Source organism: Colletotrichum graminicola, assembly GCF_000149035.1.
Source record: "Colletotrichum graminicola M1.001 genomic scaffold supercont1.11, whole genome shotgun sequence".
Taxonomy (NCBI): domain Eukaryota; kingdom Fungi; phylum Ascomycota; class Sordariomycetes; order Glomerellales; family Glomerellaceae; genus Colletotrichum; species Colletotrichum graminicola.
In genome coordinates this window covers 188425-206643 of record NW_007361015.1, presented here as the reverse complement: position 1 = coordinate 206643, position 18219 = coordinate 188425, and the positions used below count along the sequence as shown (strand labels likewise).

General features: G+C 56.8%; 5 protein-coding genes across 5 annotated transcripts; 2 read left to right on the top strand and 3 right to left on the bottom strand.

The window, feature by feature from the left end:
* Window positions 1–4516: 4516 nt before the first annotated feature.
* GLRG_03615 (uncharacterized protein) lies at window positions 4517–5515 on the top strand (the record flags this gene model as incomplete). Its single annotated transcript, XM_008094300.1, has 1 exon — window positions 4517–5515. The coding sequence occupies one exon, from the start codon at window positions 4517–4519 to the stop codon at window positions 5513–5515; it is 999 nt and encodes a 332-aa protein (XP_008092491.1).
* Window positions 5516–6339: 824 nt separating this feature from the next.
* Window positions 6340–6862, bottom strand: GLRG_03614 (uncharacterized protein; the record flags this gene model as incomplete). Its single annotated transcript, XM_008094299.1, has 2 exons — window positions 6340–6747; window positions 6815–6862. 2 exons carry the CDS (start codon window positions 6860–6862, stop codon window positions 6340–6342), a joined length of 456 nt encoding a protein of 151 aa, XP_008092490.1.
* Window positions 6863–12122: 5260 nt separating this feature from the next.
* Window positions 12123–14655, bottom strand: GLRG_03613 (stress-activated map kinase-interacting protein; the record flags this gene model as incomplete). The annotated part of the gene is made up of 3 exons (XM_008094298.1): window positions 12123–12239; window positions 12308–14576; window positions 14633–14655. 3 exons carry the CDS (start codon window positions 14653–14655, stop codon window positions 12123–12125), a joined length of 2409 nt encoding a protein of 802 aa, XP_008092489.1.
* A 414-nt stretch (window positions 14656–15069) lies between these two features.
* On the top strand, window positions 15070–16239 carry GLRG_03612 (uncharacterized protein; the record flags this gene model as incomplete). The annotated part of the gene is made up of 1 exon (XM_008094297.1): window positions 15070–16239. The coding sequence occupies one exon, from the start codon at window positions 15070–15072 to the stop codon at window positions 16237–16239; it is 1170 nt and encodes a 389-aa protein (XP_008092488.1).
* A 343-nt stretch (window positions 16240–16582) lies between these two features.
* On the bottom strand, window positions 16583–18070 carry GLRG_03611 (uncharacterized protein; the record flags this gene model as incomplete). Its single annotated transcript, XM_008094296.1, has 2 exons — window positions 16583–17375; window positions 17439–18070. 2 exons carry the CDS (start codon window positions 18068–18070, stop codon window positions 16583–16585), a joined length of 1425 nt encoding a protein of 474 aa, XP_008092487.1.
* Between the last annotated feature and the right edge of the window lie 149 nt (window positions 18071–18219).

Here is an 18219-nt window from a genome sequence, read left to right as displayed (position 1 = left end):
TGCCTGGTATGGATTAAACGAAAGACAATAAATAGCGAAAGGCAGAACGAAGGAGTACCTTTGCTACAACGGCGGCAACTGCAGATGAAGGGAGGGACCTTGAGCGAGTGTAAACCACGCTGGCAGCACGGCGGCGCCTATGATATACTGTCACCGACGAGAACGACAAAGCAGGATCCGCAACTCCTGCACTCCTGGTACCGACTGCGCCGCCTCCTCTCTCGGCATGTAGTAGCAACGCTTTCAACTCGGCCCTTGCACCTATATAAGCTGTGTATTAAGCAACACGCGAACCACTTACCAGATGGAGAGGTCCCGGCCGATCGGATGCGCCCCAGACCGTCTCTTTTGAACCAGACCCCGGCCGCCATCTCCATCCGGGGACCCACTATGGCGCCTACCCATACGGTAAGGTAATGGTCCTTAATATTGGTTCAGGTACCGCTAAGCTCTGCAGTGTTTAAAAAGCAACTTGGCGGGTGGGGGGGCATAGGCTTGGAGAGAGGTGAGGTACCTAGAGAACTGGAGGAAAGAAGCAGTGATGGAGGGTGCAGACGACGGGACGAAGGAAAAGCCTCCAGTCTTGATATTCTTGAAGCTCGACGAGGGCTTAGCACTATAGCCTACCTACCGGTACCTTATTCTAAGGATGTGTATCCGTATAGAATTACATGGTACTCTCTAATTGAGGCGGATTCGTATACTGTATTCGTAGGTACGTGTATCCCAAATCGGAAACGGATAATGTGGGGCGGCGGCTGCACGGCCATTACGGAATAAACAAATGGGACCATTATCCCCAGATTAGCCAATATTGCACCCGCCCCTGGCTGCTGTGCCATTGCCTCGTGTAAACGCCTTATCTGTGGTTGGAGCGCACGGTACACCAAGCTCTCCATTAGGTATGGTCGCAAGTCAGAATGCAATATCTGAACCAATTATATGTAGACCCAACTGAAAGGTTGTAATGTCAAGTTGCAATCCAATCCCAGTGGCGTCAGCGCAGCGGAGCTCTACACGTGTACAAAGCACGTAGTCCGGCGGCAATCGAGCCCCGAGTGGGTTGGGAACAGAACACCACGCGAGGAAAGGGACAAAAACAAACCTGAGGCTGTGCAAAGAAAAGAGGATGTCTGTCACCTCGCGAAGCCCCCCCCCCCCCCCCCACATCCCTCGGACTTTGACAAAGGGGTCGGCATTTTTGGTGCGAGACATGAGGACCGGAAGAACAACACGCCTCGACGAATCGAGAGACACCGCTGTATCAACATGTTCCGCTTTCCAGCATATATCCGTACACATCCGTGGTTTATGAAAAGTCGAGACGAGTCCTTGCCGAGGCGGTGCTCCCTCCTTGACTACTTCATCAGCCGTGGGAAAAAGGCCTCGCTGACAAACCCTTGCTGTACCCCTTTATGAAAACAGTTGGGTTGCTGGTAAATTGACGGTCCCCTTTTGGTATCTTGACGGCCCTCTAAGCCTATCCCAGTTAGTCACTTGCTTACTTTAGTTAGTCCCTGCAGAAATACTATATTCCATTCCATCAGGCGAATATAACCAACTAACCCAGACCCTAACCATCCTAACCACTAACCCTACGCATCTGTAAAAGCATATATAAAAGATGCATAGGGTTAGTGGTTAGGGTCTGGGTTGGTTGGTAATGTTAGAGTGGTGGAATGTGTTATTTGGATGTGCTGTGGTGGTAGTGGCTAGAGGGCCGTCAAAATACCAAAAGGGGGCCGTCAATTTACCGGCAACCAAAAGTTGGACAACCCTTGCCGGCCCAGTGTCTGTACCAGGGTCCAGTACTCCGTACTGTCCGCTTTCTACCCGACGCCGGTTGGGAGGGCGGATGAATTACTCCGTACGGAGTAGATCGAGGTTGGTTCAATAAGAGAACTGACGGCACTTCTCGATGCTCCTTAACGACTCGTTTGCTCCACCAGGCAGTCAGTCTCCTCGCCAAGGTCTACACCAATCATTAAAACCGTATCGCTACCTGCTGAGGGGGCAACTTCATCCAGCCAAACCGGCCGACCCAACCGAGTTAACAGCCGAGCCAACCGCTGACTAAAATGCATCGCTCTCCGCAGCCCACGAGTACTACAGCATTGCATATGGAAACACTTGGCCAAGAGACAAGTATCGTAAAAGCTTCGACCTGATAGGCATCTTGCGAGCAATGGAACACCTATAGCCACTTCGATTCCGTGCAGACGCGCGCGCCATCTTGACGGAAAAGAAGACCACAAGAGCGGTAAGTTATCGAGAGGCAAGTATCAGTTGTGGTTTCACGGACATGCTATCGCCCAGCTGTGAGTGCTACAAGGGGCCTCCTTGCAGCGATCTGGTGGTGAATGCCATTCCACAGGCTATCGAACAGCCTGTTTGATCACTTAGAATCCCCTTCAATGGACAACAGATGGAGACAGCAAAATAATGGAGCAAAATACGTCAATACAAACATCGGAGGGAATCGAAGCTGGACGAGAAGAACTTGAAACCCGAAGTCCACACCCATATCTTTGGATATAGTCACCTTGGAGCGTAGTGAACCTCATATGTCTCCAGTTTCCAGCGTGTGAGACGAGACTGTCTGTGCAGAGGCATAGCACAGTCAGCCACAAATTTGTTTTTTTTTCTTCACCCAAAGAAGTGAATGAGTCGAATCCGGACGCTACCATTGTCGCGCTATCGAGCATTCCTTCTTTTCCCGCCTGCAGCAACCTGATCGAGCTGTTCGCGATATGATCTGGGAAGTCTACTCCAGGTCCAGGTAGCCTCACGGACTGAACCACATGTTCGCCAACACCACATGTTCCTCAGGGAAGTGGGGGAACACATGCTTCTGAGGGCGGCAAATGTGCCGAGAGTTCGGTCATGGCTCATCGTCAAGAGGGCACAGGGGCAAGCTAACCTTTATTGGCCGCCTAACTCACCGGGTGTGAGAGAACGGACGCGGAAAGTTTCCCGTATCAGATAGCGATATCGAGGCCGCATAACTGATGGGAAGTCGTACGACTATGGCGAATGATGTGATGTTGGAGTGTGAGACCATGGGAGGGTACTCATGTAGGAAATAGTACCAAGGACGACCGTCATCAACTCTTCTCGACATAGACATACGAATTGCGGCAGGGTCAACAATAAAAGCACAGCTGCCACAGCTTCCCGTGTGTGTGTCGATCGAGTTAGTATCTCTGCTATCGTTGTATATAGCTGCTGTCTTAAGTTCGAGTTGGTGTTCCGATGTATCTGCCCAGTGCAGATGTATTTCTTGATTATTGGTTCCTTCGGTGGAATAAAGTGGTTGTTCCTTAATTGGGTATTTCAGTCGGGATGGTAGAGGTGGCCGCGATAGTCTTCAACAACCCGACAGTTGCCTGCGAGATCAAACCAATCCACAAAGCGTAGTGTTTGTCTCAACCCACGCGCAGAGGCCGCCCGAACGCTGACAAGGATAGTGTTGGCAGACTTTCAATATGTACCTGTACAGAGCGGTGGAGCGAAGGATTCCCAGTCGTTCCACTCCGGGTCAATGCCGATATTGGCACAACTACCGCTGCCTCCCCTGACAACAAACGGATGTTTGTTATTTCGGTCACCAGGCCGTCCATTGCTGCCTCTTTGACAAAACGCATACTTTCTAGCAACTGCTTTAACTACGCCCTCGCCCTCACCGTCGTTATGTCAACGCCCAGCAATGAATACCACCAACGCGACTACGCAGTCCGGCAAAAGGAGAGCAGTACAGTGCTACGATGGAAGCAGACAGGCACCATCAAGAGGACCGCCATATTCCCGCATTCGGGGTCAACCCATATTATGGTAGCAAGAGAACAGCCATTGTGAGCCATATACGCAAAATTCAGGGGGGAGGTGTCATCGGAAAACAACAGCTGGGATGTGAAGGGTATATCTGCCCATGGTAATCCTTTCTCTTGATATGTCCGACAATTCGCATTGGATTAAATTGGCTTGTTCGGCGAAAAACAATACGCCGGGGAAACGTACCAACAAAACAACTTCCTCAACATCCTGACCAGTGCACACCTGAGGCTGTGTTGGCCCCCTATGGTTGGACCTGAACCATAACCCACTAGGCTCAGAAGTGCATTGCCTTGTCAGTGCACAACAGCCTGGCCAGCCCCGCGCATGTCGTATGTGCAACATTGTTTAGGCATCAGACGACGTTGCGGCCTGTTGAGCCTCAGGATAAGTAGAGTAGGTAGTCAGGCACATACCGTTGGAAAGGGGGCTACGAACCTACCTAGGTTGGTTAGCCGCCAGGATCAACCTTATCTCGCACCATGTGGAGGGAATGACCCAGGCACGCGCCAAGACCTGTAAACAGGAAACTTTCAGCGCCGCACACGATAAGATAAGCAACAACGACGTCAACCCAGGGCCATCCCTCCAGCAAACATCTCTCGCCGAACCTTTATCCGACTACATCTCTTAATTCGACGACGACGACGACGACGATAGGCAGCGCATCGATGGGGTTCTCGCCATGACGAGCCCACCAGCTTCCCCGCGACGGCGGCACATCCTGTCATCCGTCAACCCGGAGGAGCGTCACGAGGAGGCGCCGCGGTCCAAGAAGCGCAGCTCACCTGGCGCGACAGAGTCGATTACGGAAGAACATGCGACAGCAGATGACGGCCCAGACCTACAGCCTAGACCGTCGCGCATTCGTCTCAAGTCGAGACACTCCAAGTCAAGCAGATCACATGGCGACCGCGACGATACCGAACACCGTTCCTCACATCACCGCCATCACCACCGTCGGCGACATCGCAGACGGTCGAGATCGCCAACGCCACCAAATCCCTACGAACAACAGGCACTCGACCCGGATGCCGCGTTTCGTGAGTCCCTGTTCGACGCGATGGCGGACGACGAGGGCGCAGACTACTGGCAAAGCGTCTACGGGCAGCCGATACACGTTTACTCCAACGAGCGACCCGGCCCAGACGGCGAGCTGGAGCGCATGACGGACGAGGAATACGCCCAGCACGTCAGGCGGAAAATGTGGGAGAAGACGCACCAGGGCTTGATCGAGGAGAGGGCCCGTCGAGAGGAGGCACGGAAACACAAACGCGAGGAGGAGAAGATGAATCGGAAGCTGCAGGAAGACATGGAACGGAGCCTCCGGCGCGGGGAGGAGCGCCGTCGGAGGAGGACGTGGACGCGGCTCTGGGAAGAGTACGCACACGCCTGGTCGGAATGGTCCAACGATGCGGAGAAGATACCGTGGCCCGTGGAAAGTGGACGGTGCAAAGACATCAACGAAAAGGAGGTCAGGCGGTTCATCGTGAACGGGCTGGCAGTGGAGGACATTGGCGAGAAGGAGTTCGCCGCAAAGCTACGCGAGGAACGCGTGCGGTGGCATCCGGACAAGATGCAGCAAAAGCTCGGGGGCCAGGTGGACGAGGCCATCATGAAGGACATTACGGCCATTTTCCAAATCATTGACAAGTTATGGGCAGATACCCGGTCGAAGGCGTAACAAATGCCGGGCTGCAGCAGGCATCCTTCGATCACCACTTCGTTATGGCGCAATCAAAAGGATCAATCACGAACATGCTCTTGGGCTTCCTGGGTGAATGTGGGAGGGAAGAGTATGACTACAGCCCAAACACAGGTGTGCCCACCCCCTTTTCTTCTTGAGCCGTGAAACACTGGGGGTGAAGCAAGCAGATGGGAGAGAGCTTGGTGCCCTCCAACCAAAGTACGGCCAAGACGATTGGCGCAGCATCACATCATCACTCTCCCCCATCCGGACGGCGGTGAAGGCATAGCTCTAGCACAGGACACAAGCGTGGCCTGACGCACCCCTCCCCGGCACCCGGACTACCCAGTCAGGTGCAAGACGGTGACTGAATGCATGGATCACAACTCGGTCATTGTGTCCCAACTGGCAATATTGCGCACTGGCACAATTACCCGGTGCCAAGTTGTTCTAGGCGGCCAAGGCGCGTAACGGCAAACCGCGCCTCGGTCGGTTTGCCCCCAAATCTCGATTCCCGCCACCCTGGCAAACAAATGATAGGTCGAGCAAATTGACCAGCCAGATCAAACAGCCCCCCTCAAGGAAACTGAACAGAGATTTCTTTTCTTCTTGGAAAAAAAAAAAAGTACGGGTTGATGATTTATTTATTGGTGTACAATTCGTACAGGTATTACATCATGATATCTCTGATAATCCCAAAACAATGCTGTAGTCTCCATCCTTATTTCACCAAGTGGCGCCTATCAGGGGAAGAGTTTTTCCCCACCAATGAGCCCGTGACGATTTCGTATCGCTGTGCTGTATGAACAATTGTCTATTTTTTACATGTTGGCAACGAGGGCGGCACCACCGAAGAGGGCACCGAGGGCGACGGCAGCGGTCTGCTGAGCACCGCCGGCAGCATCGGGGGCGGTGGTGGTGCCTGTGGCGGACTCGATCCTGGAGGCAGCCTCGCTGGAGGCGGACTCGATGGCGCGGGATAGGCTGGCAGAGGCGGAAGCGTCGGTGGCGGAGCTGAGGGCCGCGCTCAGGGAGCTCTGCTGGGCACCAGCGGAAGAAGTGATGGCGTTGACGGCGGACGAAGCGTCGGCGGCGGCGGAGGAGGCGGCGCCGGCGGCGCTGCTCGCGATGCCGGAAGCCTCAGAGGCGAGGCCGCTGGTGACGGAGTTAAAGATGGAGCTGAGCTCAGAGGCGCCGGGGATGGCGGGGGTGGTGGTAGTCTCCTGGGCCTTTTAGGAGGGTGTCAGCATTGGACAGCGGAAGAGAGTTGTCTGAGGATTGGGAGTTGCAACTTACAGCAGCCAGGGAGACGAGGGCGAAGACGGTGGCAGCGGTGAAACGCATTTTGGACCGAGTTTTGGGGTTTGGTAGGTTAAAAGGTTATTAAGTTGGTGGAAGGTTGGCTGGAGAGATCGACGAGTGCTGAAGACGATTGAGATGGATTATGAAATGGATAGAAGAGGGGGGGGAGCAGGTCTGTTGAAAGAGTCGGTGGAAACGGTCTTATATATCCCATGGTGAGCATCGTTCAGCAAGAGGTCAAGACAGTGGGCGCCCCCCCGTCCCCCGTCCTTCTGTCTCTCGCCTCGGTTTGTTCAACCCACGCCCCCCCTTTCATCTCGTCTCCGAGAAGGGCGAGGGCGCGATCCTCCACAATCCTGGGCGGCAGCGGTACACGTAGACTTGGCGGTGCAGTTATGGCGAGGTGAGTGGTACGGCGTGCAGTCCATGATGGGATTCCTCCTCACTCACCTCCACACGCCCCACCACCCACCCCCCCCCTATGCCTCACCTTGCCCGCTCCAGGAGGCGAACACACACGCCGAAGACTGGTGAGAAGGAGGGGCCTTTGGGGCTTGGGGCATTGCGACTAGGTTGCGTTGCTAGTCTAGCGGACTGCGGGTGGCGCTCCAAGACGGAGACGCTACGGTGCCGACTACGTATCGTATTCGCAGGGTGCGGTGAACCTACAAGTACATCGGACGTAGCGTACATAGGACGGAGAGAAGGGCAAACGCAGAGAGAGACAGCGGGAATGAAAGACCCACATACCCACGTCACCCCTACGGTAACTTGCGGCCCCGGATTCTCCAGCTGCTGAGACGGGCATGGGTTATGACTGTAGTGTACAATCAATGTACGGGCTTGATGGGCCTCGAAGGTCCTTTCGGAAGCTCGCTCGTCTGTAGCACCCCGCTGCTGCTCCATCCTGCATCTTGTGAGACTGACGGCGGAGAGGAAGCATTACATGATCCGTCGTCGGGCTGCGCGTTTGCCTGCGAGCCTGGTGGTTTAGACTCGGGGACGTAGTGCAGTTTGGTAAGCTGTAGCCAAAAAAGCAGCAGGCAAGCAAGCAAGCAAGCAGCGAACAGGGGCCCTCGTCATGCCCGTCAATCTGGGGGAGGAGGACAAGTTCCCAGTGTAGATGTACATATCAGGTACGTACATCGTACTTGTACGCCGTGGACCGCCCCAGCATGACCACTCCACACACACTCCCTCTGTCCCTGCCTCTAACGAGAGAACCGGTAGAGCTGTTCCGTCGAAGAATCCGACCACCAGGAGAGGCGATGGAGAGACGATATCTTGGATCGGTTGATGATGGAAGCGAACGCGTCCGCCGTCCGTTACCCCAACGAAGAGGAGCGCCAAGGCTGACGAAACGGAACTAATTCAGCGCGGATTGAGGAATCTCTCCCGTGGAACCGAACTGGTGCTAGCTGAACGGTGCACAGCAAGGCGAGACACGCACATACGCATGCATAGCAAGGCCACCCTGGCGTTTGTGCCTGCGCGGCGTGGCTAACGTTGTTCCAGAGGAGGAATGAACAAAGGAAAAGGAAAGGCCCAGGACCTGGTACCTGAACAGCCGGCCGTTTCCCAAGATAGCAACAGCAGGGAGGCTCGCAGCTCGCAGCTCGTAAGCCACGCGGGTACGTGGCACTCAGTGGCGCAGTGAGGAGAGGTCGTCCTCCGCATCATCCACGGCTTTACCGTACAGTACAATGTGTAGTAGACCCCAATGACCAGAAGAAATTACCCGGCCCCAGAGACAGTGCATTGACAGGACAGCAAAGAGCGGAGAGGGATGACCCACGGCCATCGGTCGCGTCGCCGAAAGGGGGCATTATGTCATTGGGAAAAAAAACAAAAAACAAAAAAAAAACAAGTGAGAGCATATGACGGTACTTGGCCTACGAGTGAAGACGGAGAAAAAGACACCCAAACGGGAGAGCCAAGGACCGGGGCGGCGGCGAAGACAAGCCGATCGACAGGAGGTGGGGAGATTAAGGGGGGACGTGATTCGCTGGAGCTCCTCATCCTCCTGGCGCACCGTTCTGGGGCTATTCTGTGATACGTACCTCCAAAGCAAACGGAGACATAAACTACCTACGGAGTACACAAACGGGAGAAACGGCATTGATTGCTGGGCAGGATGACGATGGGTGGTCACAAGGGAAGCAAGGAGGTCGCGTAGAAGGAATAAAAGAGAAAAAAAAGGAAGGAACCGCCGGCTGGCTACCTACATGTATCTCTCTCGGTTGGACAAAGTTGGCACGGCAATCAGGCTGCCGCGAGGGGTCTCGAGTCGTCATCATCATCATCATCATCGTCGTCGTCGACAACGACAACGTTTGACGGGTACACAGGTGACTAAGCAGCACCGATGCCATTTACTTACTTACCGTCACCAGCAGCCAAAGGGAATGAGGGGACGAGGCTTTGTGCTGGGAATCTGCGCGCCGACTATCGGGTCCCTCCCTGGATCGACACTGATATCCATTGTAATTTCTGTACCGCTTTGCTGAGGGGACCATCCGGCTAACTGTGCACGTGCAGCTTTGGAGGGCAAAAGGCAGTTTTGTCCAGCGAACCCTGCCCGGCGTCAATCTGTCCGGTGCCGCCTGCCAGCGCAAACTCAAAAGTCTATCCCAAGTGTCACCGCTTCTCGTTTGTTTTTGTTTCTATTTTCATCTAGTTTTTTTGTGCTTGCCGACAGCTGATAGACGGGCAAACTTTCCCTAGACCCCCCCCCCCCCCCCCCCCCCCCCCCCGGCCCCTGTGAAGGGGAAACATGCTTTTGTTTTATTTTATGGCGTGCCTTGAGAGTCTTGGTGCACTGACGGTTGGTATGTCAAAGCAGCTGCGCCGGTTTTTGCTCTCCAGGCACCGGGGCAGATCGGCCTCGATTGATGGCGTTTGTTGGAGCAGGCCAGACAGAACAGATGAGAACGACGGTCCAGCTACCAGAGGTTCGACCCCCCCTGTTGGATTTAACATAACGCAGGAGAGGCGGAAACCTTTTGCTGCTGTTTCTTGGTATGCATCCGAGCCACGTGAGTGGTCATACTACCACTTGCTACTTTCGGTTGGCTAAAGGCCATGCAAACCAAACCCATGTAATCCGTAGGAAACTGGGAAAGCTGGCAACGAGAGGGTGGGCTGGACCCGACGGACGCAATCGAACGAGTCTCGACTGTTCTTGGAGACCAGTCCCAGCACCCCACAAAGCCCAGAGGTCGTTTTCTGCCGGCTTAGCTGTGCCTGCTGTCGGACTGCCAATGCTGCGCCAATAATGACACTTTCACTTTGGCGTGCCCCCCTTCTCCAAAAGTGCCTTTTTAATCTGACATCGGCTGAACGGTCCTGTATCAGATCAGACGAGTCGGGCGGCTCGGATGGGTGGAGCGAGCGGTGGCGTTTTCGTCTTCGTTGTCGTCGTCGTCGTCGTCGTCCCTGCATCTGTGCGCCGGGGCCATATGGGATATACGCACCGGTCAGCGAGCAAAAAGAACCCAGACGGACAAGAGTTTTGGGGAGGTTGCAAAACCCAGGCTCGCACTACACACGCGACGGGGGCCGGGGGGGCGGAGAGACAGATTACGTCATAGGCGGTCCAATACCGCCAAGCACGCCGTTAGTTTCGGACCCCCCCCCCCCCCCCCCCCCCCAAAGTGCCATGGTCAAGGCGAGGCCGGTCTATGCAGCGCCGGGAAAGGAAACTCAATGCTACACACCAAGGTAATTAAAAAATTTAGAAAATCTGCTCCAGGGCACCTAGCTTCAATTTCCTGCTTTCCTTCCGTAGGGAAGCTCTAGAAGTTGTCTGGCATACAGGGCCCCGACGGGTGTGTTTCACCAAGACACACCTGCTTGGAACGCCATGCAGGGGAGGGAGTCCCCGGGGTTCCGCCCGCCCGCCTGCTGTCGCGAAATATGTTTGTGCGACCTCCCCTCTTTGGGAGCGTGAGAGTGAGGTGCACAAGTAAATGAATAATTCACGGATGGGCAAGCAGGGCCCATTACGGGGGGAGAACGCAGTCGGTCTCGAGTATTGACTTGGTCGCTTCTGCCTCAACCCGACACGATCAGCAAACGAAGAAAAGAGAGGAGAGGGGGCGTACAATGCTGTCCTGCCGCCTCGATGGCACGCACGCCCGCCATCAACCACCCCCCCAAACCCCCGGTTCCAGCGTTCCCAGTGAACAGAGTAGTGTACACCAAGATGGTGGGCAGCAAGCTCGGGAACTCTCCATCTCGGATGATTCCCACCAGGGATGAAGGATGCAATAGAACAGAGCGAACGGAGCCCCAGAGGTGGTTTTGGTTGGCTCACCGACGTCTTCTAACCATTGCAAGATGACGTGATGACGGGGGTTGGGGCATCACACTGGCATCACGACATGCATTACAATAGGCGAAATCAAGACGGGTTCCGAACGCCGCAGAGTCAGCCCTGATGCAGCTTACATCCGTCAGTTTCAGAAAGCTCGGATTGTCCATTGGCTTGTCAATTGATTGATTGCCTAGGTATGCCGTGTCATTCCGAAGAGCGTGGCTGAAGCTGGGCCAGCTTCGTGCAGGTATCCTCCACTGGTAATCTCCCTCCCCCGATTACCTCATCTCGCCCATCCATCAGCTCATCTTCCTGCCTTATCTCCTCTCCTCTCCCTGGCACAACGAGGCAAGCCCCTCGGGCCCCCAAGACGTCCTGTCGCGAGATGTATCTAGCCTTGCGCCCCGAGAGCGACTCAGAAGGAGCGCGGCCGCGGCGCCAAGTGTCCCGGCCCGCAGCTCTCATCGCGTTGATCTGCATGACGCAGAAGCCAGGATGCGAACCTTAATTGGACATGTGCCCCACACCTCAGCACTCCCACGGTCCCCACCCCGAATTCCTTTTACCTGCGTGTCTCTCTCTCTGTGGGTGCTTTTGGTAGGTGGGCGTAGATTGTCATTACATAATGGTCAAACCCCTTCCGTCATGAAGGGCGTGGCAAGCCACTGAGCTCTGCTAAATTAAGCAGCAAGGGGCTCTCGTTTTGTGGTGACGCGTAATCCTTTGCCAGCACAGAGGCAGCCGGCCGGGTGCGCCCCGTCCAACCAAATCCCGTTCTGGTCAGCAGGATTGAGTACATCACCCTTCAGCCCTTTCCCGCGCAGTCCAGTTCAACTGGAATGTCACCAATGGTTCGAGAGGCACTCCTTTTCGTGTGGCGGTGATGGTACGTGGCGCAGCCCGCCGCCTAACTGCATCTGTGGCGAGTACCTGACGGCTCCTTCATGATCGCCGAACCATGCGCAATTGCCATCGGGCATAGAATGCTCAGCCCATAACCTGAGCAACCCCCTTCTTGAGCTCGTTGACGATCTCGTGAGCCTCTTCGACTGATTTCGCTTCGAAATCATAGCGCTTGCTCTCCGTGTCCTTGTATATGAAAAGCTAATAGGCCATCTGTCAGCTTATGCCCTGACGCGGAAGCCCGCTCGGCAATCTGTGCGTGCACTCACCTTGAACTGGTTCGGATGCTTGCTCGAGACCTTGCATCCAATCACCTGAGAGATGTGCGCCGTCGTCGTCTTTGAGTCCCTCGTCGTTGGCTTGATGTGCACATACTCCCCGTCAATCTCGAACCGCTTCTCGGACTGCGTGATCATCCGCACCGTGCGCAGGCGCCAGACCACCCACGACTTGTGATACGCGCTCGTGAACTCCGCCTGCTTGATGGCCTCCTGAGCCAACGGGTGGCTTCCCATGATATGCGGCTTCTTAGCTTTGCGGCCCGGCGGGCCGTCTACAAAGGGAAGAAGCTTCGGCGAGGCACTGCTCGGCGACCCGGTCATGGCAAGTGGGCCGTCCGTGGCGAAGCGGCGCCGGTGCAACTCCAGATCTGCCAAGCTGCCGATTGCAGCGACCTTGGTGTCGAGCAGGATCACAGGGCCCCCGCCGGGCATCTTGAGAACGTGATTGGCCTTGTCCAACTGTCTCTTACGACACACCATGTCAAGGACCTCGGCCATGTACGTTTCCGTCGTTGTGTCGAGCGTGACCAGCTGCCCCGGAGCCACGTCGGTCGAGTGAAGATGCACCCGCAATAGCTTTTGTTGACCCCGGCTCGTGTTGGGCGCCGCCGCCGGCGCCTGAGGTGCGTCGGCGAACATACTATGCTGTTGACTATAGGTAGTATTCGTGACGGGGTTGGGGCGAGGCTCTGTGGCGACGGGAAGGAACGAGTTCAGGTTCGGCTGCGGCGTGTTGCGCGGCGTCAAGTCCTCGTCGGCATCTTCGGCCGCCTCTTCCTCTTCCTGCGGTGTGATGCTCTGGTTCTCGTTGAACTCGGACTGAGTTGCCTGTACCAGGCCAAAGTTGTCGAACGTCTTGGAGTTGGCACGCATCCTCCCGGCAGCTCGGTTGTTTGCCGTGGTGAAGGATGTCAACGCCTTGTTCCGCTCAAACGGCGGAAAGTCATCGTCGACTTCGCCGTCCTCCTCGACCATTCTGAGGGTAAACCAGTTGATGTTGGCTTTATCGGCGGGGATGGGCGGCTGCCGTTTCTCCTCGTTGTATCTCCAGAGTGCGAGGCCGATGAGGTCCGCCACTGTCACAGGCCGATCGCCGCCTTCGCCGTGATGCACCATGCGCCGGATAGGGACTTCAAACGGTTTCGCGGGGTTATCAGAGAAGGCGGGATAGATCCGAACGGCGATGGGGTTGTTCTCGCCCTGGCCGGAGAGGGCTGCAAAGCTCTCAAACGGCACCTTGGGCTTGGTCTTTCTTGCTCTGAGCGCTGCAGACAGCAGACTCTTGGGCTGGATCATGCTCATGGGCCGGATGGTGCTCATCGGACGAGGCGGCGGCAATGCCTGCAAGATGCGGGGCGGTGCCTGTGACTTGCGGATAGTAGACGTCCTCGTAAACTCGCGAGGCGGCGTTCCGACAACTTGCTTGTGAGGGATTGGTTCTGGGTTCCCGACGGCGTCCAGGATCGAGGCCGAGTCGATGCTCTCAATATAGGCACCGGACATGTCCGACCCATCGGAATCGTCCTCCTCCTCCTCCGGCAGCAAGTCAGTGCCAGCCCGCTTTATACCAAGGCCGGGCTCCTCCATGATCTTAGCCTGGAGCTTCACAGACTTGGCGGCGGCTCTCGCAGCCTCTCTCTGCTTATGGAAACCAGAGGCGTCGAACTCGTTCTCGGAGGATACCTCGCTGCTCGTGACCGTGTCTCTCCGGGCCCTCTCTTTAACCATTTCGAGAGCAGACTGAGAGCCCCGGCGAGCGCTGTGGGCCGCGCGGGGCGACATGGCTGGCGACTGCTTGATCTGCGACGACTGAATGGGGCTGGATCCGGCCCTTGCGCGGACGGGCATCTTGGCGAACTTGATCTGCTGCGCCGCTCGCTGGCCTGCGTCGTCATCGTCGCTCTCGTCGGTGAGATCACTACTATCATCGTCTTCGAGCGTTTCGCGACGTCTTCTTCTCCTTATAGCCAGGCCTGGGCCGATAGTATCGGTACCTCCACCAGTCAACATTCCAGCTTCATCCGGTTCATCTTCAAGGGTTACTCCGGCCTGCCTCGGTGCTTGGAAGTATTCGGAAGCAATCGCGGTTGGTATTGGGGGAGAGTAGCATCGTTTGACAAGGTCAGGATTCGCCTGCCAGGCGACCGCCTTGAAAGCCGATGAGTTCATGAACCCCTCATTGAGGGTAATCAGTCGCTCACCCACCCCGTCGGCGATTTCTGTAAGGTAGCCGCAGCGCAGCTGGTATGCAACCAGCCTGGAAAACCAATGTCAGCAGGGCGTGTAAGCTTTACGGGTACTCATCCTACCTACTCTTCGTTCTGGATAACCGACATTGTGGGCAGATGTGCTTCCGGTCATTGGGGTTGAAAGCAGAAGTTCAGTCGCAGACCACTCCAAAGGGTATCAGGTCAAAGGAGCTACACCCACGATCTAAAAAAGAACATAATTGCGAGCACGGCTCGCCAGATCGCAAAAGGAAGAAAGCTGTGCGAGGTTGAAAGAGGAAGCAGCCGAGGGGTAACTACGAGATGTGTCGGCAACAACCAACCCTCAGCCTTGTGAAACAGTAGCGCTGAGGAGATGGCTCGTGCACCAGTATGACGCACGGTTCCAGACTAGCCTTGTGGTGTGGCGGTGCGCCCCAGACATTCAGGGACAGGCACCTTGTTGACCTCCCAAGTCACTTTTCGCATTTTGTCCAACTTCATCTACAAACTGCAAACGACAACCTAAAACCAACAGCAACAATGGGCTTGGTAGACTACCCGGAATCTTCAGGGTCGGAGGACGAAGCGCCTGTCAAGCCGACCACCGCGAAGCCCGCGAAGCCCGCGTCCACCACAGGAAAGAAGCCGTTTCAGAAAGTCGTCGACCGATCGAACCCAGGCAAGATCGTCGTCAACCTGCCGTCGACACAAGCGGAAGATCCGAAACCATCGAGCGATGAGCCGCCAGCCAAACGCGCGCGCACCGGGAAGGGCGGCCTGTTCAGCGGCTTCAACTCCTTCCTCCCCGCACCGAAGAACACCGCGAAGGCCGCCTCAGCGCAGAGCAGCAACAGCAGCTCATCGCGGCCAGTATTCCAGCTCAAGACCGGCGCGGAGCCTGGCTTCAGCAGGGAGAGAGGAGGCGGAGATGTAGAGGGATCGTTGGGGACGAATAGCGGCGGCATGAGCCTGCCCGTCCCCAAGGCTCAGGCGCAGCCGACGATACCAGAGGGGATGACACCGGCGGACGAAGTCAAGTTGGTCGGGAAGCCGATGATGTTCAAGCCCCTGTCCGTGGCCCGGAAACCGAAGAAGAAGACCCCGGCCTCGGCTCCTCCCGCGGCAGCGCCTAAGGCGACACCTAAGGTAGATGGAGTGTCCGAAGCGAAAGACACGCCTACGCCGGCTCCAGCACCGACGAAGGTCTCCCTCTTCTCCTTAGAAACCGACGATGACACAGCAGCCGCGCCGACGGACGCGGCACCCGCCAGCGGCGCATACGAGCCGCTCTTTGCGACGGAGCAGCCGACGGACAATGGCTACGCGGACTACGCGGCGCAGGCCGGCTGGTCAGCCCCGACGACGGCGCCTAACAACGCCAACTCGCTCGACACCATCGCCGACGATCTCAACCTCTCGGCGGCGGCGCGGCGTGAGCTCTTTGGCCGGCAAAAGGGCGGCGGCGCGAGCGCCCCGCAGACGGCCTCGCGGGTCATCAACTTCAACATGGACCAGGAGTACCAGCACAATGAGGAGCTGCGGGCCGCGGGCCAGCAGCAGATCCACAACCCCGTGCGGTCCATCGCGCCGGGCAAGCACAACCTGCGGCAGCTCGTCAACCAGGTGCAGAACCAACGCGAGGCGCTCGAGGACAGCTTCGCCAAGGGCAAAAGCAACAGGAAGGAGGCATCGAGCCGGTACGGATGGTAGGAGTAGGCAGGCAGGCAGGCAGACGGGAGAAAAGATATGGCACGAATGATACCCGAATTGATGTAAAAATCTTTTTTGAACTCTTGTTTGATCATGTTTGCTAATGTACATGATGGTTGATGCTTGCGCATCTCGGTTGTCTAGGTACTCTCCCCCAAAACTTTTGTACTCGTAAAGGTCGTGATACACACTCGAAAGAAGAAAATGAACAAACAGGCTATCTTGTATACACGGGGGAATATTCGCCAAACCGTCACCGAATGTCTTTCCCAACAGGGAAAAGAGAGAGAAAAAAAAGACAAGGGATATCGAGAGGGCCACGAAGAAACAAAACAAAGCAGGCTCAGCAAGTCATGACTGGGGCGGTGCGGCCGGCTCCAGCGCCGCCGGGTCCCATGAGGAAGCCCCACTCGCCTCGGGTGATGGGGGAGATGTCGTCGTACGCGTTGGGCGTCACCGGACCCGTTTGCTGCCTGTCGTCGTGGAGGACTTCGGCGATGGAGATGGGACTCCAGACAGACACGGGCGGCTGGCGCTCCGGGCGGGCGGTGAGGTCTTCCTCCTCGTCATTGGAGACCTCGCCGGCCCTGACCTCGCGCGGTGGCGACAGCGGCTTGTTGTTGAAGTTGGTCAGCACCCGCAGCACGGGGCCCTTGGGAGTGGGCGGCTTGGAGATGCGGATGGTGCCCATGGTGGCGGCCAAGGTGTCGTCGACCTTCCTTTCGAGCTCCCTCACGGTGCGCTCCACCTGCTCCGCGGAGCCGACGCCCTCGATGGCGCCGACGCGGTCGGGCCCGCCGTAGGCCCTGCGGTACATCTTGTCGACGTCGTTGAGGGCGACGTCGGTGACGCCAAGCCAGTCGTAGGAGCGCAGCAGTTCAGACTTGGTGACCTTGCGGCCCGCGCGCGAGAGGATCAGCCTGCGGAGCTCGTCCACGGCGTCCTCGAGCCTCAGGGGCGCGTCGGTGCGGGAATAGCTGGAGAGGGCGGCTTTGAAGGTGTACAGGCGGTCCAGGGAGACGAGGGTGAGGCCATCGGAGGCGAAGAGGACCTCGTTCTGCACGATGGAGCGGCGGATGAGGTTACTCGTGACACCGCACGCGGAACCGTCAACAACGGGCGGGAGCCATTCAGTTCTGAGGGTGCGTGTTAGTGCGGGTTCTTGTTTGTGTGGTGATAGGGGGGGGTAAAGGACTTACCCGATACGGAACTTCTTTTCGGCCCGCTCAATGGTTTGCCTCAGCGTCCGCTCCTGCTTGTCGGTAAGGAGGTCGGCGTGGATGAGGCGGATGCCAAAGGGGTTGGGCGACATGGGGCCGGAGGCGTCGGTGATGGTTGAGGAAGCGGTGCTGGGCGTCATGGGCGGGGGCGAGAGGGGGATGCCCGGCGACAGGGGCCAGCGCAGCCGCGGGCCGTTGGTGTCCATGAGGAACGATGGCGTGAAGACGAAGGTGTCGGGGGCGGAGGCGGAAGCGGCGCTGCTGGTGGAGGAGACAGAAGAGGTTGAGGAGATGCTGGAGCCCGTGTTGGACCTGACGAGCTTCTTGAAGTTGAAGCGGGAGGTGGAGAAGGAGGAGTTGCTGGAGGAAGAGGCGGGCGGCGACATGGCTGGCGAGGAGAGGGCAGAAGACGAGGAGGCCGAGGAGGAAGGGAGGAGGGTGGGAAGCTGGTACTCGCGCCGGGCGACGACGAGGGTGACGTGGATGGACTTCCTGGCGAGGCGCTTGGAGGCGTACTCCAGGGCCTCGTTTAGATGGGGCGGTAGGTTCTGAACATCGAGGATGGAGGTACCGGCCTCCAGGGGCGATGAAATGCGGCTCTTGAGTGCCATTGTGAGGCTTTTGGTAGGTAGTCTGGGTAGAACAAAAGTTGGGGCAGGGAATGTTTCCCGAGAAGGACGGTGATTAGCCCAAAAGTGGCGACGCCAGGTCGATAAAAAAGTTACAGAATACTAAGAAATCGACACTGAGCGCCAGGCTT